This window comes from Antechinus flavipes, chromosome 4 (assembly GCF_016432865.1).
Source record: "Antechinus flavipes isolate AdamAnt ecotype Samford, QLD, Australia chromosome 4, AdamAnt_v2, whole genome shotgun sequence".
NCBI lineage: Eukaryota > Metazoa > Chordata > Mammalia > Dasyuromorphia > Dasyuridae > Antechinus > Antechinus flavipes.
In genome coordinates, this window is record NC_067401.1 from 208341959 (window position 1) to 208368518 (window position 26560).

Below are 26560 nucleotides of genomic sequence, written 5' to 3' on the forward strand. Positions count from 1 at the left end.
CTACTGTGTGTGTATACAATGACAAAAACAAAATAAAGGGAGACTAAGTAGGAGGCTGAGAATAGTTCAGGCAAGGAATGATGAGCACCTGTGATGGAATAGAAGATATAAAGGTTTTATCCTTTCCCTCATAGGAAAGATTTATCCAGATAGATGATAGGTGTTACCATTAGCAGATGACACCAATTTCCTATCAAGTTCCAGAGTAGAGTACTGTAGAATCTCCCAAACAAGAATCATAATAACTCAAAAGATTTGGGTTTGACTATATGTACAAGAAAGGACAACTACACAAATAGTGTCTACTTTCTAATCCAGGATAAGCAGCCATCATGTAGAACTATGCAGTCTGTCAGACTAGTGATGAGGGTGGACAATCTGTGAGAGATGGTACAATCTGCATTATAGATTAATAATCTTATCACCATGATTGATTAATATTTGCTGTCTACCTATTTCATGCAACTAGTCTAATGTATCAATCATTAGGTGAACACCTTTATCTTTTGGCAGTGTATCATGTCCAGTAGCTAGGTGGCACAGTGAATAGAATGCTGGGCCCACAGTCAAGAAGATTGGAGTTCAAATCCAGTCTCAAGTAATTAATAGCTGTTTGATCTGGAGTAAATCATTTAACCTCTGTCTGAGTTTCCTCAACTGCAAAATGGTGATAATAATAGGAGTACTTTGCAGAGTTGTTGTGAGGATCAAATGAGACAATATCTGTAAAGTTCTCAGCACAATGCCCGGCACACAGTAGGCACTATATAAATCCCAGGCATTATTATTGTTACCATCCCCATGTCTTATTAATACTTACATTTTCATTGTGGCAGTTCATATCTCTTGACTCAAAAGGCTGTATCTTAACCCCCGTCTACACTGCCAAGCAGGGGAGAGCTATACAATCCAGGTCTGGGCAGCCAGACTGTTTACATAGCCTGTACTTATGAGCAAGTTCTGGCAAGAATTTGCCATTACTGCTGCCTGGACTATACAGGGTGAGAGAAATAACTCAATACTTCCAGTCACTGGGTCAATTACTGATGACAGGAAATCTGGTCTTGATCCTGGAATATGGCCTGGACCTGAGCACTTGTTAATGAGTACCCAGAAGCAGGCCACTTCTACCTAGAGCAATAAGAAGGGTCTCCCTCTTAGTTTGGGATGTAATGAAATGTATCCCCATCTTCTCCTACTTAATGAGGAAGGTGGATGCTAGTCTAAGGTTTTGTCACTGGCAGCTATCTACCCATAAAAATTTTATATCCCTATATAGGGATATTTCCTCCACCTATGTACTTTGAGACTGTGTAAGCCATTTTATGAGATTTCACACCCAATTGTAGGTGAGCTAAGGCCACAAAACCTCTCAATTTACCAGCAATTTGTGGCTTCTAGATTAATTTGATCATCGGTGCAAATATATAGGGTGGGAATTTGATGCACTTTTCAGGTTTCTGTAACCACCAGCTGCCAGAATCCCTAGCCCTCTAATATAGGAATGCATAAGAAGAAGGGGATGCGATAAGAAGATGCTTGTCAAGGAAGCAGTTCTCTCAAATATGATTATATCACTGTAACAATGATATCTCTATCTGGTTCTTTGGGGTATCCTATATTTAAGATCTCAGGAAGATTATAGCTTTATTTTGGGTGACACACACAAAAGAAAAGACAATTAGATTGGAACTGGGTTCTCCAGAGTTGTGCTTTTCTTCTACCTAGAGGTTTAGCTGACACTTCTGCTGTTAATAAACCCATCATCAAATTCATAGTATAGAAACCCTTTCAAAAATAACAAGCTTAGAAACCTGAGCCATGACTGCTTTGGTAAGTCTCCTACAGGGAGCCTCAGAAAGATAAGTAAGGTGGCACCTTTATTAGGATTACTATTGGTTGTTGTTCTCTTTCTGACATAAGTAACAATGTCAGTCTCTATATCATTTGAATAACCCACAGAACTAGTAGGAGTCCAGAAAGACAATCCATATGGCCAATAGTTGAATATAGTGTATAGTGAATATAGAGTAATTCACTCTCTATTCAATAGTAATAGGCAAGAATATTTGCAAATGTCAAGGATAAATTAAAGTAAAATATTTAATATTAGTGGGCTTTAATTTAAGAGTGTTATTACTGTTATACTTTAAGAATGAGTTCTTAGATTGAATTCAAAACCACAATTTCCCCCCCTGAAATTATCAATTTTGATATATACAAGAATTTCTGAATGCAAGTTTTTAATATTTTGTGTAAATTTATAACTTTATATCAATTGAAGTTATAGCAACTTTTACAAATTTTATGCAGTCCCACTTTTGTTCTCAAAATTTCTCTTTTATAAGAAAATATAAAACCAGTTAGGACATAACAATATAGGGAAGTCCCTCAGAATATCTGAAGGCTGTGTAGTGCCAAAATGTTTGTGGCAGCCCTGTTTGTAGTGGCTAGAAGCTGGAAAATGAATGGATGCCCATCAATTGGAGAATGGTTAAGTAAATTATGGTATATGAATGTTATGGAATATTATTGTTCTGTAAGGAATGACCAGCAGGATGAATACAGAGAGGCTTGGAGAGACTTACATGAACTGATGCTAAGTGAAATGAGCAGAACCAAGAGGTCATTATATACCTCAACAACGATACTGTTTGAGGATGTATTCTGATGGAAGTGGATCTCTTCGATAAAGAGAGCTAATTCAGTTTCAATTGATCAAGGATGGACAGAAGCAGCTACACCCAAAGAAAGAACACTGGGAAATGAATATAAACTGCTTGCATTTTTGTTTTTCTTTCCGAGTTGTTTTTACCTTCTGAATCCAATTCTCCCTGTGCAACATGAGAAGTGTTCGGTTCTGCACACATATATTGTATCTAGGATATACTGTAACCTATTCAACATATAAAGGACTGCTTGCCATCTGGGGGAGGGGGTGAAGGGAGGGAGGGGAAAAATCGGAACATAAGTGAGTGCAAGGGATAATGATGTAAAAAATTACCCTGGCATGGGTTCTATCAATAAAAAGTTATTTTAAAAAAAAAGAATATCTGAAGGCTGTAACCACATTTATTCTGTTCAAGTCAAAAAATATTTCATGACATTTAGAGCTAAAAACTAAGTATGAATACTTCAAACATTAATCTAGGGGACTAGTGTTAATTTTACTCTTAAGAATAATAAACTCTGAATGAGATTTTGTTACAGAAAACACCTTCTAAAATCAAGAAGAAAATATAAGGAAATCACATTACCACTCTGCATGTAGTAAGGCTAAGGGATACAAATCTGACTAGAAAGAAAATTATTTGTTTTTATAGGATTCATTTCTAACCTAATCTTGGAAATAAACATATTTTAGTAAGAGATATGCCTTTGATTATAATCCTGAATTCTTTTCAATTGTCATTCTCTTCCACCTGACTTGGTACCCTCTTTTCCAGGTTTCTGGGACACCACTTGATTTTGGTTCTCTTCCTACATATCTGACCACTCCTTTTCAGTTTCTTTTGCTGACTTCTCATCTAGGACACACCTTCTAACCACACTGGAACTAGTACCACAAGGTTCTGTTTGGGCTTCCTTCTCTTCTCCCTCTAAACTGTTTCACTTGGTGATAATATAAGCAACCATGGATTTAATTACCATCTCTAAGCTTATGATTTTCAAATCTTTCTATCTTTTCCAATTTCTCTGATGATCCTGAATTTCCAATTTCCTTTCAGACATCTTGAACTGTATGTCCAATAAACATCTTAAACTTAACCTGTCCAAAGTGGAATTCATTTTTCTCTCTACCTCCCCTTCCAACTCTTATATTCTCTATTTCTGTAGAGTACAACACAATTCTCCCAGTCCTTTAGATTTGCAACCGAAATGTTATCCTCAATTCTTTCCTATCTCTCACTCCCCACATCCAGTTTTGTTGCTAAGTCCTGTTAATTTTATCTTCACAACATCCCTTGAATAAGACCCATTCTTATCTATGACACTATTACCCATCCTGGGTGGACCCTCATCTAATGGGATGGAAATAGAAAAATTGGATGACCCCTAAAAGAGTTATAGTCCTGGATGCCAGGTATCCTACCTTCGGTAATGAGATGTTTTCTAATGGTAGCTAATATAATAATTTGGATACCAAGAGCATCACACAGAAATAAACAATCAATTTTCACAGGGATCTAATTTTCAGAACCAGACCCCATTTACCTGCTAAACTATATTGTTCAAAGTTAATTCACTTCCTCACACCTGGACACTGCAATAGCCTGCTGATGAATATATCTGCCTCAAGTTTCTCCCTATTCCAATCCATCCTTATTTCAGCTTCTAAGGTGATTTTCCTAATGCACAGATCTGACCATGTTACTCTTTACTCAATAAAGTCTAATAGTTCCTATTGCCTCTGGGATTCAACACAAAGTTCTCTGTTTGGCTTTCAAAGTCCTTTATAACCAGTCCCTTCCTACCTTTCCAGTCTTCTTATGCCTTTCCTACTCAACATGTGTTCTACGTTGCAGTGAGACTGGCCTCCTGGCTGATCCACAATCAAGATATTCAATCTCTCAGCTCTGGACATTTTCTCTGGCAACTGAATGGACTTAAATTTCCTCTCCCCCATTTTCATCTACTATCTTCCCTGACTTGCTTTAAGTCACACCCTATATTCCACCTTTTATAGGAAGCTTCTCCCATCCCCTCTTTGTCAAGATGTCTTCTCTCTATTAATTTTTTTTTCCATTTATTCTGTCTATGGCTTGTCTGCAAATATTTTTTTGCTTGTTGTCTCTCCTTTTAGACTGAGTTTCTTGATTGGCAGTCTGTCTTTGGACTCTTTCTGCATCCTCAGGACTTAGCACAGTGCTTGGCATATAGTAGGTATTTAATAACTTTATTGACTGACTGAATTCCTATGGAAAAATCCATTAAAAACATGACATCCAATGAATTTAACTACTATGAAAATGGAAACAAAAATTCTAACGGAGTAAAGGCCAATAAAATGCTGAAGTGTATAACAGACTTAGATGATTACAAAGCACTTCACAGTCATCATCTACTGCTAAAAATGTTCAGCAAGGGTTATTTTTATCCCTTGTACAAATGTTATTATCTCCATTTTAAAACTGAGGAAGCTGAGATCCAGAGAAGTTAAGTCACATAATTAACAGATCAGTATTCTCCCTCCAAGTCTAGGGCCCTATTCTCACCACTGTGCTGTTTCACATAAACTCCCAGAGGGAGCTGATTCAGACGGTCAGAAACCATGGAATATGAGAGTGTTGTCTGTAGTTAAGTGAAGGCAGAAAAAGAAATGCAGAAATCGTTTTACTCATAACCATGTGACTATAAATGCATGGATATTCCAAGATAAATGATATGTGTGTATGGATGACTATGTTGTAAACATATAAGGACAGTCATTGAAAACTCTGTACATGACAGAAGTCTGGTGACCTTGCCCAGCCTCCCTCACTTAAGTTTAATTCACTTTCCTCTCACGATATTCCCTCCCTGACATGGTCCTCTTCAAGAACAAGAGACAGACAACAACAACAGGAGAAAGCACAAAAATAAAAGTGAAAGTCATTTCACACACACGGATATGACAGTGTGTGTAGAGCACTGTGTATATAGGTTTGAGGGTCCCTGAACACAGAGGGTGAAGTTTTGGGATACAGAAAAGAGCTGGGTCAGATATCACCTAATCCTGGCACCAGCTCTGTCTATGCCATCATTCTAATTGGTAGTGTGCCCATGGGCAAGTGCTGTTGGTTCCACTTTCCTATGCTCGCCCCACATAACTTCCAAGGACTCATTCAACTATATCCTAGGTAGCTCGGATGTGCGCAGTTTTAGAAGTTTTCCACATACCAACCTATTGAGCTTTCAAAACTACCTTGTGACTTTACAAAAAGGTTGGCCATTGTCCTTCATTCTTGAAGAAGACCAAAATGACATCACTTCATCAAGGTTAAGACATGGCATGTCCAACTGTGGCTGATCAGACCAGTCCAAGCTCAGAAGGCTCTACCACAACCCTGGCCCTCAGACCCCTGAAGTGACTGGTTGTTTGAATATTACATCAAAATCAGCTTTAGGAAAGTCACAGAATGATAGAGCTGAAGAAGATTTTGTCATTTTACTCATTTAACAAAGTAGGAGACAGAGGAAGCAATGTGTTAAAGATCACACAAGTCTGTGTCTTAGACCATGCCTTTTACAGTACACCATGATGCTACACAGTCTGTGGAAGAAAAGGCTCTTTAAGGTTAAGTTCTAAACCCTATTATTCAAAGATCTTGCTATGTAACTAAGTGAACAATGCTGGAGGAAGAGGAAGAAATCTTGAAGCACTACTAGCTACTTTTTCTTTCGTACTCTAGAAAAGTATGATGAACTTCCCAGGTCTCTGAGTTATACTCAATTTATAATTCAATTTTCCACTGGGATACTTTGGTGTAAGCTATGCAAAATTAAGGACACTTTACTTCACTAGAGATTTTAAAGGGACAAACAAATTGGCTACGTGGTGTAATATAACAGCATTCAGCTCAATACATCTGTACCTAGATTTAAGCATGTTTCTCAAATAAATGCCATTCCTATGACATAAAGCTTTGCATTAAGTGCTGAAATAACCTCATGATGAGATTATAACTATAATAATCAGAGAAACATTAGTCTAGGTAAGAAATGGAAAAAAAATGGTGAGGTTATATTTACAAGTTTTGCTTAAATTCCTAGTTCAGGGTTTTTTTTTTTTTTTTTTTTTTAAGCTTGACCACTGCTACCGCTTCCTTTTTGTGGCAATCTTAAGAACTCCATGATTGGGATGTTTCCCTCCTATATTAAGTAATTTCTTTTACTTAATTCTATCCATTACTCTTAGTTCCCATCTTAGGTCACCTCTCAAAAATCCTCTTCTCTCCTTGGTTCCTATACCCTTCAATTACTTGTAGATTATCATCATCATTGGTTGTTTCCCTTTTCTTTCTTAAATTCATTCCATTGCACCAATTTCTTAGTCATAATTTGGCCAAAATGCAAACTTTACATTTTAAGCTTTCCTTAAAATCTTTCCTCAATTTCACCTACTATTTTCATTCCTCCTTCCAGTAATCCCAGATTTGTCTAAATATCCATCTGGATTTTGTAGAACTGTCTATATGACTCTTCCTAATCAGGTTTCCTTTTGCAAAAAACCCTGAGAATTTTAATTTTATTTTTCGCTATTTGTTGAAGAAAAATCTTAAATCATTCCCAGTGAAGGAAATCCATGAAAAAAGACATGTCACACTCACAAACAGCATTTTGTGGCTTAAGGAAGAAAAGACATAGCCCTACTATGTAAATAAAAAACATTTGTAATCACAAACAGTAGCAGAATAGTTGCAATTACCTATGAAAGAACTTGTTCTCATAAACACATTAAGATCTTGTATAATGAATAATAAATTAATTGGTTCAAGAAAGGGAAAAAAAGTAATGTGGAAAAATAATCTTGTGAGGCAGCAGGTCCTATTCTATATGAAATATCTCAATATATAATTTTTCCTCTAAACAGAGGAAATCTCAAGACAAAGCCTTCCCAAGATGACAGGTTAAGAGGCAAGTCCCAAGACAGACTTTAAAAATGAGCCATTCTCTGGGTAGGTAAATTATCAAGTCTTTAATTATCCATTAAAAAAAAATGCCTGATCTTAACTTGAAAGGTGTTCAGTTTGCATACCCTTTAGTTTAGCTCAAAGTTGGTCAAGAAAAAAAAAATCTTTTCTTCTTTCAGTATGAAATCTATCTCTTAGAAATCTATCTCTTTTGACAGGAGTGATTATCTCCAATATGATTTATTTTAGAATATAAAGCATCTCAGGCAATATTTGGATACATATAATTTTGGGGGGAAAACACCCTATAAAACTAAGCTTTGAGAAACAGAAAATTTGAGCCTCACAAAAGCATAATTTGTAATTGAAAGAAAATAATATTTAAAAGAAAAAAACTTTTTTGCCCTTCCAAAAAGAGACAAAAATGACTATTTTATTTCCCAAGAGAATTATGCCACTTTTATACAAGAAAATTACAGTCACCACAAATTGCTCTCAACAATTCCAGCGCTTCTTCATTTGACCACTTGAAAATCAAAGTTCTTTCAGATTATAAATATAACTTTTTATAACTCTGTTATTACGTACTGTGAATGGGGAAACTGGGCCAATCTTGTGGCCATAGCGTCGAATAGCCTCTCTGATGTGGCTAGGCTGGATGGCATCGCTTTGAGCCTCGATACCACAGGCTGCAGTGCTCTGCAACAGAAAAACACTGAAAATGTTACTAAATCAAAAACATACAACAGACCTACAGTGCATAAAATATGAAAATACACTTTTATCAAATGGGTTATCCGCCCCCCCGGAAGACACACATTGTTATTGCCACACACTGGACCCCCTCCCAAAAAGTTCCATTAACAAATCAAAGGTGACTTTTGTATGACCTCTTCCTAACAGACCTACCAAAATCTATTTTTATGTTCTTAATATTTTACCTAGGACCAAATGTCAAAGTTCAGTAGAATGAACAGCAACTACTTGCACTCAGATGAAAAAGTATCACAGGAGGCCTGCTGAGAGAGCCACAGGAGGCTTTTTAAATGTTTTAAACTTTTGTTATTGTAATGATGGAGGAAATAACCCCTGTTTTTAGGAGGTATTTCAAAACTTAAGCAGACCTTTGACATAACTTCTGTCCAATGCAAATTAAAGTAAAAAATAGAACTTTTTTTTTTTTAGGTGTGGTAGATTCACAAATTACATTCAGGTATGATTATTAAATTGAATGCTCTTTGCCTATTTGCCTAATCTGTAGAGGAGTTGAAAGATATAGGAAAATCAAGAAGATCCATATTTCAAGTAATGCAGGCATCTAAGCTGTGTAATAGAGAATCGGACTTCGAGTAAGGAAGAAATTTGAATCCTGCCTCAGACACTTATTAGTTATGTGACCTGGGCAAATCATCTAACTGCTTTGTGTCTCAGTTTAATGATGAATAATAAAAATCAGGATAAGAAACAGAATCTTTTTATATTTTTGTACTGATCACATCATGTACAATCTCCAGATAACCAATTCTTTAATAGACTATAAAATGATTATTTAATGTTAATTAATTGCATATTACTTGCTTTACTAAATCTGAAATTTTAGGTTTCGACCTTTTTAAAAGCTGCTTGCTACCAAAAATAGCTCATCTCTTTTTCATAAACATTCTGCTAGTGGTGATGCTACATGTCTGCAAATTATGGAATGTTATGACTTCCAAAGAATCAAAATCACACGTGACCTAAAGGGAAATGGACAGAGATGATACATATAAATAAACTACAGCATGTTACCAAGAATAACTTTCTAACGAGAGGTGATATCAAAGATAGCATTAAAATCATGTATGATTGGAAAGGGAGGTGAGCTAGTCACATAAAGAAGATAAGAGACAACATATTTATAGTCTGAGTATTGTACTACTGTAATGGTATGCAATAAAATGTGAAAAGAACATGAAAAAGAACTCCAGAACACTGGGCTAAACTGGAGGATTCTTGGAATGTTGTGAACAAGATATACATAGAAAAGATGGAAAGGAACAGAGGAAATTAATGCCTATAATACAGAGATCATATTGAAGAATCAAAATTTTTTTTTCAAAATGCCCCAGAAATTTACATATATTAATTGCAAATAAAAAGGCCTTATTATTTAATTAACTTATTAAGGCAAGTACTTTTCATACTAGATACTTTATGTCTGTTGTATGAGCTCCTTCTTCAAAATTTATGGACAGCATCCTCCATTCTGTCTTCTTTTGTACAAATTGCTTACAAAAAGAAGGCCTTCACCTTCATCAAGTTAAATACTTTGACCAGTGATCCTCATCTCATCCCTTTCCCTATCTTTTGGCAGCTTATCATCATCACCACCATCATCTCTTCCTTCTTTATGTCTGTTCCTCATTTTCAATTGCTCCCTCTCTATTAGTTCCTTCTTGATGCTTGCAAACATGCCAGCATCTCTCTCATTTAAAAAAAAAATATTTTCCCTTGTCATCTCCTCACTCTATCATTTCACATTACTTCTTTCTTTCACAGATGAACTCTAAGAAAACGCTAGCTATACTCATTGCTTCAATTTCCTTGCTTTTCCACTAACCATTGATTTCTTAACACTTTATAATCTGGATTCTGACTCTATCATTAAAACTGACACTGTCTTTTCTTAGATTATCAAAATCCAAAAGTCTATTCTCAATCCTTACTCTTCTTGCCATCTTGGTAGCATCTGACACTGTTGTACAGGATTCTTCTCTTATTCTTCTCCAAGAGTTTTTGTGACAACAATTTGCCTACTTGTTTGACTTTTTCTTTGTCTTGTTTTCTAACTGTGATCATCCCTTCAAAGCTTTGTCCTGAATTTTTTCCTACTTTATATACCCTCTCTCTTGGAGATATCAGTTTCCAAGTGTTCAATTATTACCTCTAAATATCTAGCTTCTTTTATTGGTACCTATCATTACTATTAATAGTAACTGATATTTAAAGTTTCAAAGCATTTTACATTGTTTCATTTAAACCTCAAAACAACCTGTGAGGGAAGCAATAGAAATATTATGAGATCTCCTTTTTGGATCAATAGTCTACAACAGAACTAATTATTTTCCCATTAAACTTGTTCTTCCTCCAAACTTCCTTATTTCTGTTGAAGTTACTACCACCAACCTTCTAGTCACCTAGATCTTCAAATTCTTTCTTCCCAAACTCCTATTGCCAACCAGTTGTCAAATCTTGCTGAATTTGCTTCTACAACAGCTTTTATATCTATTTGAATTACCCTATGTATCTGCAAATAATGTAACAATATATTTTTTTGAATTAGAGATTTTTGTTAGCAATGAAAGGAAAGAAGGTATACTTTAAAGAAAATGAAGTTTTAGTAACAGAAGAGATATGTTACTATGATCATACCACAGAAGACATTTTTGAAAAGGAAGAAGAATGAATGGAGAAGTAGATGGGAAGTAATCAAAACAACCAAACCAAAAAAGCATTCTCTGGGACTGACAGGAGGGAAAGAAGTAATATGTGTCAGATAAAACCATTTCAATTACCACCTCCCTCAATGAGGCCCCAGTAAAGATATCCCAGGACTCTGAGTTTAAGACCCCGAGGAATAATAGTACCAATCCCTACTCCTGACTAGGAGCTTCTAGCTTCTAGCATGGCCCTAGGAAGTCTTCATTAAAGGGAGCATCCTTTATGGAGAAGGGACCTACTCTCCTCACCACCAGCAACAATTGAGGACCTTGGGCTGCTGAGGGACAGTAAGGCCTAAAAGCTCTTGGAGTAGTAATGTTCTTCTTTCCCCCACTAATAGTCCTGCTTCCAACCTGGCCACCACAGACACTGGAAATGGTCTTTGTCAAGATTCCCTCGTAGGGAACTACCTCTGCAGATGCTGCAATCCTCCTTTTTTCAGCAGTTGCAGTTATAGAAAACCCAGAAAAGAAAGTTTTTGCTACCAAAGTATTAGCCATTGTCAAAAAAGTTCAATATAAGAAACGGGCATGCTCATATCAATAGAAAAGATATAGTCCCATCTGCTTTGCTACTAACTCTAAGGACCATGGCACCTACCTATTTGTTTTGCAGCTGAATTCTGTTATAGATGTGAACTCCCTTTAATAGAACATAAGTTTTTTTGAGAGCAGGGACTAGAATGAATTTCTGTTTTGTCCTTAGTACTAAGGATATTACTTTGTATTGGAAGGACATAAGCAATTTTTTAATTCATTCAAATTGTTCATTTTACTTCAGAAAATCTCAACTATGGCACACAACAGAGCATCTTCTTTGCAGGTTTAAGAGCCCTAAGAAGCCTAGTGAACACCAAGTCATGGGATTTAGCTACTTCAGGCCCAACGAGTCATCTAGTGTAATCCCCTCATTTTATTCTTGAGGAAGATGAGCCATATTAGAAGGTAAGTGACTTGTTTAAGGTCTTACAGATAATAAGTGACAACTACAAAGTCAGGGCAATGTCCAACACACAGTGCTGTCTCAGTTTAACTGACCTTTTTCCTTTTCCTTTGTTTTGTTTTAGCCGAGTCTTGTCCAATATTCCCATTCCCCAAAGTCCCTGATTGGGTTTTCCCTGGGTGTTGTGGTCCAGATGTTGGAGCAGTTGGTGTAGGAGGAGGCGTATTTTCAGGGGAATCAGGGCTGGATTTCATGCCAGAACTCGACCCGAAGAGATGTGGCTGTAAAACCAAGACACCAAGCTGGCTGCTTAAGGAGATTCAGCAAAATGATTTATGAATTTGATGTAATTTAATATAAAAATGAAAAGACATGATTTATTTTCATATATATTCTCAGGATATTCCTATTATTTAAAGCAGGAAGTGATGCTCTAGACAGGCCTATGGATGTGAGTATTTTAGGTCTGGAGAAAAGATCAGGATTGTTCTACAACTGTACTTGAAGAGAAGCACCAACTGCTATTTCTATGTGGACATTCTGAAATGGCCTCTGATTAGCCAAAACTCATTATCTAAAGTAGAATTCAATTCCTTAACTTTGCCCTCTGAAAAAATTAACCTCCTCCTGAATACTTTTCTCTTCTGTTTGGTGTGTATTATATTGCTCTCCTAGTGATTCGGATGACACAGTCAATGGAGTGCTGGGCCTGAAGTCAAGAAGACTCATCTTCCTGAGTTCAAATCTAGTCTCAGTCACTTACTAGCTGTGGGACCCTCGCAAGTCAGTTAACCCTGTTTGCTCAGTTTCCTCATCTGTAAAAATGAACCGGAGAAGGAAATGGCAAACTGCTCTAAATCTACTACATATGAAATAAATGTTTAAATTCCCCTGAACCCTTCATTTCAGTCAGTTTCAGAGAATGGGAAATATGTATATAGAAAATTAAACACAAAATATACCAAGTAATTTCTAGGAGAAAGGGGACAGGAATTGGGAAAATGGATTAGAGAATGGGGATATTTCCAGTAGAAGTTGGCATAGAAGCTGAACTTTAAAAGAAACTATGATTAGAAGAAAGAAAGTGGAAATGAAAAGGAAGTATATTCCAGGACTGGAGATAGCCTGTGCAAAGAGAAAGAGAAACAGACAATGAAATGTCATTCACAGAAAAGAATAAGTGATGCACTTCACTTTCATCATTGTCATCAATATGCATATTTTATTTAATACCATTACATACACACACAAACATACACAGATATCCTATTATCCTGTTTCTCCAACCATGCTGTCAACAGGGACTAGTCTAGTATATTTTATATGGTAGGAGTCCAGTAGATGTTTGCTTGATTATGATGGCTGGTTCACGCTAGTCACTTAGCAATGGGGTCCAAGTAGGAAGAAGCACTCTGGTTCTCTGTATAACATTATCTCAATCAGCAACAGTAATTAAAAACCAGGGCAAAGAAGAATCTTGGTGAGTAGGAGGTGGATATCCCATTACTAATGGGATTCAGCTATAGTGTTCCTTGATCGTCATGCCCTTGCTTCTCAGAAAGCCCACACTCTATGCCTCAAAAATCAGCCTTCATAGGAAAGCTTTTATCAGCTGCTGTGTAGCTGGAAACAGTTGCTGTGGCAGTCAAACAGTTCCCTAGGGCAGTTTGGCTTATGCCTCGCTGACCACCTTGGAGAATCAAGCAAGGAAAAAAATGAAGGGCTGTCTTTAGCATTTTCTTGGATGCAAAGTAGAGAATGTTATGTACACTACATTTCTTCAATTATAAATGTTATAACATATTGGTATGATGTTAATGAAAAACATACTTATGAATTTATTCATAGAACATACAAATATCAAAGGCATTTTAAGGGGTGTTTATTGACATCAAAATTGTGTCTTTTAACATCACCAAATGAATGCTTCTCCAGCAAGCAGACAAGATTTAGAGGACTCTTCAAATATATCAAATGAGAAATGCCTAGTATGTTTGTTTCCCAAGAAAAAATAGATTTGCATGGAATTTGATTTATGTTACAAATTATTCATCTACATTCATTTCTTGGATTTTTCCTCAACCAAATTTTCTGAGGAGCATAAATATACTGATGGACTGGATGTACAGTCTGGGGGACATTCTTTTTTGTTTTGTGATTTAATGATTTATTTTTTTAATAGCTTTTTATTTACAAATTATATGCACGGGTAATTACAGCATTGACAATTGCCAAACCTTTTGTTCCAATTTTTCCCCTCTTTTCCCCCATCCCCTTCTCTAGATGGCAGATTGAACAGTACATGTTAAATATGTAAAGTATAAGTTAAATACAATATATGGATATACATCTAAACAGTTATTTTGCTATACAAAAAGATTGGACTCTGAAATAGTGTACAATTAGCCTGTGAAGGAAATCCAAAATGCAGGCAGACAAAAATATAGGGATTAGGAATTCTATGTAATGGTTCATAGTCATCTCCCAGAGTTCTTTCGCTGAATGTAGCTGGTTCAGTTCATTACTGCTCCATTGAACTGAACTGGTTCATCTCATTGTTGGAGAGGGCCAGGTCCATCAGAATTGATCATCATATAGTATTGTTGTGGAAGTATATAAAGATCTCCTGGTCCTGCTCATTTCACTCAGCATCAGTTCATGTAAGTCTCTCCAGGCCTTTCTGAAATCATCCTGCTGGTCATTTCTTACCAAACAACAATATTCTATAATATTCATATACCACAATTTATTCAGCCATTCTCCAATTGATGGGCATCCATTCAATTTCCAGTTTCTGGCCCTACAAAAAGGGCTGCCACAAACATTCTTGCACATACAGGTCCCTTTCCCTTCTTTAAGATCTCTTTGCTGGGGGACATTCTTAAAGTATAGTAAGGGCAGATATTGTTTCATAGTTTTAAAGTCTTCTGGGGAATAGCTGAGCTTCTCATTAGATATCATCCTCAAGCTGGAATCTGTGTTGGATTAAGGCTAAAGTTAGCATGATCATGATTTTTTTTTTAATGCTCTGGACATATGTCTTTCAGCTTACCTAATGGGAAATTAATATGCCCCATGGCTGTTGACATCCTTAGTCTTGAAGCAGGGACTAATGGGGATTTAGTTGCTTCACAAGTAGGGCAGGTTTCTAGCACTCCAGATGCATATAGCACAATAGAAGGAGCCCTTAAAACAGCTAAAAAGATAAGGGTCTACTGATGGTATACAAGGAGTGGCATGGCAGTAATCCAAGTCGCTTAATATTTCCCTAAGAACAAATGTAGCTATTAGAAACTAATCAGCTAAATTCAACTCAATTCCATAAAAAAACAAAACACCTACCATGGGCTAAGCAACATATCATTTCTTCTAATTTGAACATTTGTCTTGAAGATGTGTAGGGAAAAAAAAAAAAAAACAACTTTAACATCAAATCCAAAGATGTTGATAGTTAACAAAAGCAATAAGTGGTTAGTATGCATCTATTGTATATGCTAGGAAAAAATATAAGGATGGTACCTGTTCCAGTGGTGCTTAATAGCTAATAATAATGCTAATATTAGCTAACATTTATTAAGTTTATAAAAGTACTTTACATGTAATATTTCCTTTGATGCGCAAAATAACCCCAGTGTATTAAATTCCCAGATATTCTCCATTTTCTATTTGTGAAATTAAAATTTTAAAATATAGCTTCTGCCATTCTAGTAATGCCTATTTCTCCAAACTTCATTCAGTCTATTTTTGTCTATTGCAAATTCTTTGATGGAATGAATGGTATCTTTGTCATATGGTGTCCATCCACTTTAGCAACCAATCCTACTTTATTAGTCAAAAATCAGATCCTAAATAGCAGTTCTCCTCTTCAATTCCTTCTCAAGGTTAAAGGTAAGTCATAAATTTACTAGTTACTAGCTGCATATAAATGCCATATCTACATTTATATCTATATATTCATACATTCTCTTTGTCAAATTGTCTAAATATTTCCTGACATTCTCTTAATGTCATAGAGATATATCAGGATATATTTAGACAATTTGACAAAGAGAATTCAGGAGATATTTAGACAACTCTTAGGAAGACAATAGCATGGCTTTATAACAGGTTTGGCATCTAAATAGATGCCATTCCTAATTGAAGTGTGTTATAGCAGAAAGAGTGCTGGATTTGGAGTTGGAGAACCTGAGTTCAAATCCTGATTTGTCATTTACCATTTCTGTGATTTTTGGTATTGTTTAACCTCCTGATGTCAGTTTCCTCATCTGCAAAATGTGGGCGTTTGATTCAGTGATTTCTGAGCTCTTTTCCAATTTTAGCCCTATAATCCTATGACTAAAATGACTAGTAAGGTCCCTTTGAACTTTATATGATCCTAATTATTCTTTCCAAACACGGAGTCTGTAAAATGAGTCTACTCCCCTCCAAGGAGCTTCATCCTGTTTCACTGCCATGTTTTGTTTTCTTGGACTTTGGAAGGTCTTTTCTCTTTTCTTCCTCCTAAATGTATATGCTCAATATTCAGTACTATTCAATCTCCCCCACCTTTAAGTACCCTGTTTGTTCTGAATAAGTTCTGCTTCTCAGAACCAAATTCTAATCATACATCTGGTTCAAAGTTTCAGTGACACCTCTAAGGTCACATTTATTTCCTTGCTTTCACATGCCTAGTTTACCTCATTTATTTGTTCATATAGGCATCTGAGACTATGAATTTTATTGCTGGCTCTCATCTTGATTCCAGTCCCTGTGAATTAAGAATTATCTCCTGATATTCTTTCTGCTATGATATCTTTGCAATTCTTGGTAGTACCAGATTTAATTAGATCTTTGTGGGAAATTTTTTACTTCTACTTTCATTTTCACATAAAATATTTTAATTAAAATCTCATCCTCAGATTTTTTTTAGACAGATGTTCACTTCCCAAATCTAATGATATGAGATAAACCTTTTATGCCCAAGGTCTTGAGTTATTTTGTTCAAGACCTTATACTTTCTGCTAAGTGAAATGAGCAGGACCAGGAGATTATTATATACTTCAACAACAATACTATATAATGATCAATTCTGATGGACGTGACCCTCTTCAACAATGAGATGAACCAAATCAGTTCCAATGGAGCAGTAATGAACTGAACCAGCTACACCCAGGGAAAGAACTCTGGGAGATGACTATGATTCACTACATAGAATTCCCAATCCCTGTATTTGTGCCCGCCTGCATTTTTGATTTCCTTCACAGGCTAATTGTACACTATTTCAAAGTCCGATTCTTTTTGTTCAGCAAAATAACTGTATGGACATGTATACATATTTAACTTGTACTTCAACATATTTAACATGTATTGGTCAACCTGTAGGAGGAAGGAGGGAAAAAGTTGGAACAAAAAGTTTTGCAATTGTCAATAATGAAAAATTACCCATGCATATATCTTGTAAATAAAAAGCTATAATAATAAAAAAAGACCTTATACTTCCTAGTAAAGCTTTTTAAAATGCTATGTATGTATGTATGCATATAATATAAATGTTAGCTATTGTTTTCACTTATGGAAGTTTTTCCAGATTTTTCTGAGAGCTTCCTGTTCAATATTTCTTATAACAGTATTCCATCATCACATATCACACTTTGTTCAGGCATTCCCCAACTGATAGACATCTCCTCAATTTCCAATTCTTTGCCCCCCCCCCCAAAAGCTGCTATAAATATTTTTGTACATATAAGTCATTTTCCTTTTATTTTTTATCTCTTTTGGGATATGAACCTAATAGTAATATTACTAAGTCAAAGGATATGCATGGTTTTATTGACCTTTGGACATAGTTACAAATTGCCCTAATGTTTTTAAAAATTCATTTTAAAAATATTTTATTTTTTCTTTCTAAAAAGTCACTATAACTTCCAATTTCTTACCTGAGTAAGCCCCTAATAAAAACAAGTCATGCCAAACAAGTCAATATATCAATCACATTTGAAAAGGCATAACTTCTTCCATATCTACTGTCTACTACTTATTCTCTGCTGAGGGCAGGAAATACATGGTACCACTAAGACCTTACAAACCATGACTGGGCACTATCCTGGATTAAAGTGCCAAATTCTTTCATGGTTGTTTTTCCTTATATTACTATGGTCATTATTGACCTTGTTCAGCTAATTTTATTCCACTTTGCATCTTTCATAAAGCAATAGATTCTTTATATGCACCATTTCTTATGGTACAATGATGTTTGTTACATTTATGTTGCCTTTTTTGTTCATCTAGTCTTCAAATGTAGACACCACCTTCTTTTTAGTTTGTTGCCATAAAATATGCTATTATATAAATATTTTTAAAGCCCAAATATGATGGGGCATGTGTATAATCCTAGAGACAGGGGAAGGATAGAGTTATAGAGTTCTAAGCTGCAGTGGGTAAAGCAAGTTGGGTCTACAAAATATGTCCAACATCAAGATAATGAGCCTTGAGCAGGGTGGGTGGAGAGGAACTAGACTGATTAAACAGGCCAGAAAGGAAATGGAGCAGATCAAAAATCCCATGCCGATCAGTACAAGAGTAATACTCCTCTACTTCAGGCCTAGACAAGAAACGGAAATCGAGACTTAAAAAAATTAACATTATCATATGTATGCGTGTGTGTGTGTATATATATATATATATATATACACACACACATACATATGTACATGTATATGTGTATATGTACAAATAAGTATTTTTCTGCATATAGGAGCTTTACTATTATGCCAATTAGTGGTTATTACAAAGTCATCAAGTTGCAAATTTTAATATTTTTAGTATAATTCTTAATTGTTTCCTCTATTGGCTGGATTAATTCACAGATATCCCCAAAGTGCATTTTTCCTATTTATAATCTTTGCAAATATGAGGTGTTTGAACTTCAGAGTAACCTTACTTTATATTTTTCTTTTTATTATGATTTAGGGCATTCTTTAATGTAGTTGCTTACAGCTTACAATTCTATTTTGGAAAAGTTTTGGTTCAAATTCACTGATCATTTAACTATTAAGAAATGGTTTTCCTTATACATTTGTGTCAATTCTCTATATATGTATTATAGTAACAAAAACAACATATCTAATATTAATATAGAATTTTAAGGTTTGCAAATGTTTTATACACATTATTTCATTTGTTCCTCACAACAGCTTTGTGAGGTGAGTGCCATTATTATTACCATTTCACTGATAAAGACAATGAAGTTGAGGAATGCAGGAAGATGCCCAGGTCAGATAGATATTAAGTTTCTGAAACCGGATTGGAAATCAAGTCTTCCTTATAGCCACAAACTGTCTCCTGCACTACCTAATTGGCTACCTCAGAAAAAATTTCTACAAAATATTCTTTTCACTACAATTAAGGATTTTTCTCTAAGTGGTTCAGTAGATAGAATACTAGAGCTGGAGTCAGAAAGACATGAGTTCAAATGTAGCTTTAGATGCTTACTAATATGTAAAATGGAGACAGTAATAGCACCCAACTTCAGGATATAAATAAGGATCAATGGAGATAATAATTAGAAAAGCTTAGCACAGTGTCTGTCATATGGTAACCTCTACAAAAATGTTAGCTATAATTATAATTATTGCTATTTCTACATGTACTGTTTCTACAAAATCTTTGTAATTTTATGTAACTGAAATTATCCAATTTATTCAAATCTATTTCTTGCTTAGTTAAAACATTCTTCGCTTAGCCATAATTGTGTAAGCTATTTCCTTTTATTCTCCTCTAAATTTTTTATGATATGACTATTCATAGTTTAGTCATATAATCATCTGGAACTTACTGTGGTATATGGTATAAGATGTTGATCTAAACTTAAATTCTGCCATCTGCTTTCTATTTTCCCCAGCAGTTTTTATTACTAAGGAGTTCTTGGCCTAGTATTGTTGGTTTCTTTGGGTTTACCAAAACTAGGATACTATGTTTGATTCTTTCTAGGTCTCAGTTAGCCAATTCTATTAATCAATGTATAAATTTGTTAGCCAAAACAAAATAACTTTGATGAGATGATTAATACTTTATAGTGTAGTTTCAGATCTTGTAATGCCAGGTAGTCCTTCTTCCCCCTTTCATTGCTACTTTGTCTTGTTCCTCAAAATGAATTGTCTTATTTTGTCTAATTCTATGAAATAGTATTAAATCTGTAAATTAATTTATTTAATAAAACAACATTATTCTTATTTTACGTTTACCATTCTTTCAATAAATATATCATTCTTCCTGATAACCTAGAGAGTAAAAATGCATTCCTCAAGTGCCTTCAGTTTCTCTTCTAGGATGAAGATCATACTGCACATAAATAAGCATGGTATAGTCAGAAAATAAAACTAGATTACTCTCAAATTCAATCAATCAACAAACCTTTACTAAACTCTTATCATATGCCAGGCCCTGAGCGAAGGGCTAGGGGTAAAAAGAGAAGATAAACATATTTCCTGCTCTCAAAGAGTTTATATTCTATTGAGGAAGATAACCTGTAAATAACTAAGTACATAAATGTGTGTGTGTGTGTGTGTGTGTGTGTGTGTATAATATTTATACACTCACATATATACACACATACACACACACACAGGATAGAGGTAATGTGATCTCAGAAAGGAAGATACTGGCAGCTAGTGGAACAGGAAAAAGCTATGTGCAGAGAGGCATTAGAATAGAATCTTGAAGGAATCCAGGAGTTTTAAGAGTCAGAATTAGGAGGAAAGCAGACTGGGTACGGAGAGGCATAGAGAGGAATAGACAAGAGATGGAAGACTGTGTATGAAGAATAGCCAGTCCATTAGTCAGGTTCAACTCTGGAATGTATTAGGAGAAAAGAAAAATAGGAAGGGGCTAGATGATGAAGAGCATTAAATGCTAAACACCTAAGTTTATATTTGATTTTAAAAGAACCATTTGAGTCAGACATGGCCTTTAGGCAAATCACTTTGGCAGTTATATGGAGGATGGACTGGGATGGAGGAAGACCTGGGATAGGGAAACTAATTACAATCATTTAGGGAAGAGGTGATGAAGGGCTGAGATAGGAAGGTGGCCATGAGAATACAGAGGAGATAAGTGTGAGAGACAAAGGTAATTGATCAGTCATAGGAAGTAAGTGAGAATGAAGAGCTAAAGACAGCATGAAGGTTGCAAACTTGGATGAATGTCAGATTGGTGGTAATTTTGACAGAAATAGTGAAAGAATAGAGCTGGGATGGGGGAGGGAAACACATGAGTTCTATTTGGAATGAGATTCCTTTGGCATATCCATTTTTAAAAATTCAACAGGCATAATTAAAGAAATGCAAATTAAGATAACTCTGAGGTACCACTTCATCTGTCTCAGATTGGCTAAGATGATAGAAAAAGATAATGATAAATGTTGGAAGGAATGTGAAAAGACTGAAACACTAATGCATTATTGGTGGAGTTGTGAAATGATCTAACCATTATGGAGAGCAATCTGGAACTATGTCCAAAGGGTTATCAAATTGCATGCCCTTTGATCCAGCTTTGTATCTACCAATTCTGTATCCCGAAGAGATCATAAAAGAAGGAAAAGGACCCCCAAGTGCAAAAATGTTTGTAGCAGCCCTTTTTGAAGCGGCAAGAATTAGAAACTGAGTGGATGCCCATCATCTGGAAATGGATGAATAAATTGTAGTATATGAATGTTTTGGAATGTTATTGTTTTATAAGAAATTATCAAGAGCATGATTTTAGAAAAGCCTGGAAAGATTTACATGAAGTGATGCTGAATGAAGTGAGCAGAACCAAGAGAACATTGTATACAGTAACAGCAAGATTATGTGATGGGACTTCCTTCTTGTCAACAATGAGGTGATTCAAGGCAATTTCAATAGACTTGTAATAGAAAGTGCCATTCGTATCCACTGAGAGAACTATGGAATTTGAATATGGATCAAAGTTTAGTGTTTTCATCTTTTTATTATTATTGCTGTTTGCTTGGCTTTTCCCCTTTGATCTGATTTTTTTTTTTTTTTTTTTTTTGCATAGCATGGAAAGATGTTTAGAAGAAATGCACATGTTTAACCTATATCAGATTGCTTGCTCTCTTGGGGATGGGGTAGAGGAGGAAAGAAGGAGAAAAATTTGGAACAAAAAGTTTTGCATGTACTTGAAAAAATAAAATACTATTTAAAAAAAGTTAAGGCAGTTAGTAATGAGAGTCTGGAGCTTAGCAGTAAAGTCAGGATGGATAAATGGTAATCTGGTAATCACTAGCACAGACCAAATACAACTTGTGTGAGATGAGAAGATCACCAAATGAAAAAAAATATTGAATGAAAGGAAAAGAGGATCCAGCACAGAGCCTTAGAGGATATCCACTGTTTGTGAAAATAGCATGAAAATACAGGAAAAGAGACAGAAACCAGGAGAGACAAGTCATGAAAAGTCTGAAAGGAAGGGATATCCAAAGGAAAACATGTCAGCTGCTGTAGTGGTCAATAAGGATGAAAAGCAATAAAAAGCCACTTGCAAGTTTTGCAATAAAGAGATCACTGGTAACTTTGGAAAGAACATTTCAGGTGAATGATAAGGTCAGAAGCGAGATTACAGAAGTTATAAAATTGAATGAGAGGAAGGAAAATGGAGGCACAATATGTAGACAGTTTCCTCAAGGAGTTTAGCTCATAAATGAGAAGAATGATATAAGATAATACCTGTAGACATGAGAGTATTTATTTAGGATTTTTTTTTTTTTAAGGATGGGGAAGATGGGTGTGTTTCTAGGCAGTAGGCAAAGAACCAGAAGAGAGGGAAAAAGTGAAGCTTAGAGAGAGACTGGGTATGGTGAGGAACTCAGAAAGGAAAAGGATTAAGGATATAAAAAGCTTGAACTTGGCAAAAAGAAAGGCCCTCTCATAATTAGAGACTGAAGTGAAGGAGAGCACAGTGTCATGGAAATGTGAGATGAAGGGGGACAATGAGGGACCTCTTGGCAAATAGTCTTAATTTTGAGAAGAAGTATAAGGAAAGTTACTCAATAGAGAAGGCTGGGATAAGGAGTAGGATAGAAGGCTGAAGGAGGAAAAGAAAAAGTTTGAGATAGGCCTTATGGGGAATGAAATTTGGAATCAAAAGAATTAAATAGGAATGCCCTTTTTTGCTGAGGGCCCAATTGGAATTAGTAAATAAAATTCATAGTGGATAAAAGTCAGTTCAGTTACAACTCTCATTTTCCTTACTTGTTTAAAGAAAATTTCATAGTAATTTGACCTAGTTTTTAAAATTATCCCTTTTGGCTAATTTCCAAATATGAGACTCCAATGTAGACTTCCTCGATTTCTAGGATGGTAAGCACTCTGGAACCAAGAAGGGTTTAAACTTATACTAGACAGAAATAGACAACACATAAGGCCCAAGACAAAATCAAATTCTCTAGTGACATTCAAACACCTTGTTTTACCTTGTCATACTTTCCTTCTCTTTTTCTGGATACTACACTCAATATTCAGGAAAATGAAGGGAAACTATAGATTAAATTATTTTCATTGAAGAATAGATCTTCTGATATCTTTTGTAAGACAAAAATAGATATAGATATTGGTGTATAAAGAAAGTATATAAAAGCTATTCCTATGATGAAGAAGACAACCAATGATAGTCCAAACAAAATGAGTCAATTTTTTATACTTGACTTAAGTCCTACAAAATATTCATCACTTCATATATATGGCCACTTTCCTTACCAATGCTAGTATAACCACATCTATATCTTAGTTCTTGTGGCCAAAGAAATTCATTACCTTATGTCCAACCCTTGGTGCTGAACTGTAAAGGGCTGAGGCTTGAGTTGATGCACTGAAGTCCCAAGCATGTGAGGCTAAATAGTAATTGGACCATACTCTATTAATATTTAAGCTTGGAGAAAGAATGGCCCCGCCCACTCTTTGTGCAAGTCCTGATGTGTTGTATAGGAAATGACGATTTTGGTGGGTGGAGGCAGGGGAGGGAAAGGGAAGGAGAGACTGCTGGCTGGCGTCTTGACACAGCTGCTCACATTGCTATCACGGCAACCCTTCATCTCCAACCCCCTCTGCTAGCTGGCTTCCTGTTGCAGCTGCCCATATTGCTATCGCAATCCTTTTTTCACCTCTTCACTTCAATAAAGATTGAAGATTTTTCCCTTAACCTGAGTTCCTGACTCCGGCTGATTTTAAATACGCGATCATTACAATTGGCGCCCAAGCGTGGGAACCAAGGACCCTACTTTCACTGAAGAAGTCTCCAGTGACCAGGAACTTAGGTGAGTATAAGACAAACAGGGAACTTATTTTCTTAAAGACTAAAATAGTAACCTTTTTTGGCTGAAATGGGACAGATGCTAGCTAAAGATTCTCCTTCCCCCCCCCCCCCAACTCCCCTCCCCCAGCCCCACCCAGGAGTGGTGCTATAGAAAGCCTGCTTAAGCTGATAGAAGGACAAGGCTACTTATAACTTGGGAACAGGCAGCTAGATTTCTGGGTACTTTAAAACGCACCCCCCTTGGTTCTTAGAGGAAGAGCAAATCTCTCTAAAAAACTGGGTATTGGTTGGTCAACAGCTCTCCTCATATTACAATGAAAATGGTCCTCATTCAATTTCCATCGAGGCATCCTATTTATACAATATGATATAGTTGGCTTTAAGAAACCATAAAAGTTCTAGAAGAAAAGGAAAAAACTCTAGGAATAGCCAAATGGGGAAGCCTGAGAAAAAGGAGGAAGACAAAGAACAGATTAATGGCCATATCCCCACAGGGCATGGAGACTTAAGTGAGGCTCAAGGGCGGGGTGAATCTGAGGCAGCTTCAGCCCCACCTAAGGAACAGGTAATTGACTCTCCTCCATCAACTTCACTCTCCGGGATAGAGGGAGGAGGGGTAGTGGGGGGGGGGAGGGGCAGTGACAGCACCAGCACCTCCCCCCCAGCATCCAGCATCTCCCCCCTGCATCCAGCTGCTCCTATGAGTAGCTTGCAAAAGGGACTAATTAAGGCCAAAGAAGAAGGGAAAATGTATCAGAATTTCAACACCACATTTTTCCAGTAATTCAACAGTTTAATTCTTCAGGTCAAGAAAGTAGAAGATACTCACCTTTTGATATAGAAATCCTCAACGACCTGGAAAAGGCTTGCACTCTATATGGGGCTATATGCTTATGTTAAGATGTTATTACAGAATTTGGCTTTTGAAATCTTGACCCCTAATGACTGGAAATCTATAGCAAGGATATGCCTAGAACCTGGACAAAACTACTTGTGGCTTTCTGAATATAGTGAGCTCTGTAGGATACAAGCCCAACAAAATAGTCAAAGTGAAGTTCATACTGCAATCACCTGTGACCTACTAATAGGTGTAGGTCTTTATGCAGATGTAGCAGTACAAATTAGTTATTCTGTAGTAGCATATCAGCAAATTGCTGCTAATGCTATCAAAGCGTGGGCTTCCCTCCACAATAAAGACGACAAGGGGGGGGGCCTTCACAAAAATAACACAAGGGCCAAATGAACCCTTTGCTGATTTTGTGGGACGTTTGCAGACAGCTATCACAAGAACAAATGGGGAAAATGCAGTAACAAACATTATTGTAAGGCAACTTGCTAAGGAAAATGCTAATGAGGTTTGCAGAAGAATTATACTAGGATGCGCAAGGATGCTCCTTTAGAGGAGCTCATAAGACGCAGTGCCACAGTGGGCACAGGTGCCTTTTATACCCAGGCTATGATGCAGACTTCCCAAGATCCCAACATGGGAAGACAGAGTCCCTTCTGGCAAGGGACTTCCAGAGAGACTCGTAGATGCTTTCAGTGTGGAAAAGTAGGGCATCTGAAAGCTCAATGTTGGTACAGAAACAGAATGAGAGGGTGGGAAGAACAAGACCCAATACCCCATGTCCAAGAAGCAACAGAGGCTTCCATTGGGCTTCAGAATATAGACAGATTCAGGGAAATGGGATGAGGGGCCCAGCCCCAGGGCCCCAGACAAAAAACACTTGGGGCATGATGGCAGCCAATGGTGCATCCAGAGAGTGCCTAGGAGTCCAGTACTCAGACATGACCAATCAGCCAGAAAGCCATAAGATGGGAGAAGGGGATTACACAGTCAACCAGCCGGGATGCAACCTGATGGGAGAAAGGAATTACAATTGGGGAGAATAGAGCTGTATGCAGCTGGGACAACTGAGATACCCCCTGGAGAGGGGAAATCTGTTCCTCTCCAGCCTATGGATCCCTTGCTCCAGGCACAGTAGGCTTGACCATTTCACCTCCTTTTTGTACGTACAAAACAGTGTCCATCCACACACTGATGTGGGAAACTGGGGAATGTGTAGATAATATCCCAGTCACTAATACAAGTAGACAATGTGTAACTTATCACCCAGGAGAAGTAGTAGCATCAGATTTACTCAAACAGAATCCTAATAAGCAACCTGGTGATAGTCACCCAGATTCTGAATCCAGACCACAAAATCCAGGAATATACTGGACAGCAGCTGTAACAGCTG

General features: G+C 36.4%; 1 protein-coding gene across 2 annotated transcripts in view; it reads right to left on the reverse strand.

Moving 5' to 3' along the window:
• Positions 1-26560, reverse strand: part of SUPT3H (SPT3 homolog, SAGA and STAGA complex component) — a 589460-nt gene that overhangs the window by 86070 nt on the left and 476830 nt on the right. The window contains exons 10-11 of one of the 2 annotated variants that reach the window (XM_051997073.1): positions 12131-12316; positions 8202-8312 (exon numbers count right to left, since the gene is read on the reverse strand). In XM_051997073.1, the coding sequence (XP_051853033.1) occupies positions 8202-8312; positions 12131-12316 (297 nt within the window). The remainder of the gene's footprint in view (positions 1-8201; positions 8313-12130; positions 12317-26560) is intronic. The other variant, XM_051997074.1, reaches the window with a different exon arrangement.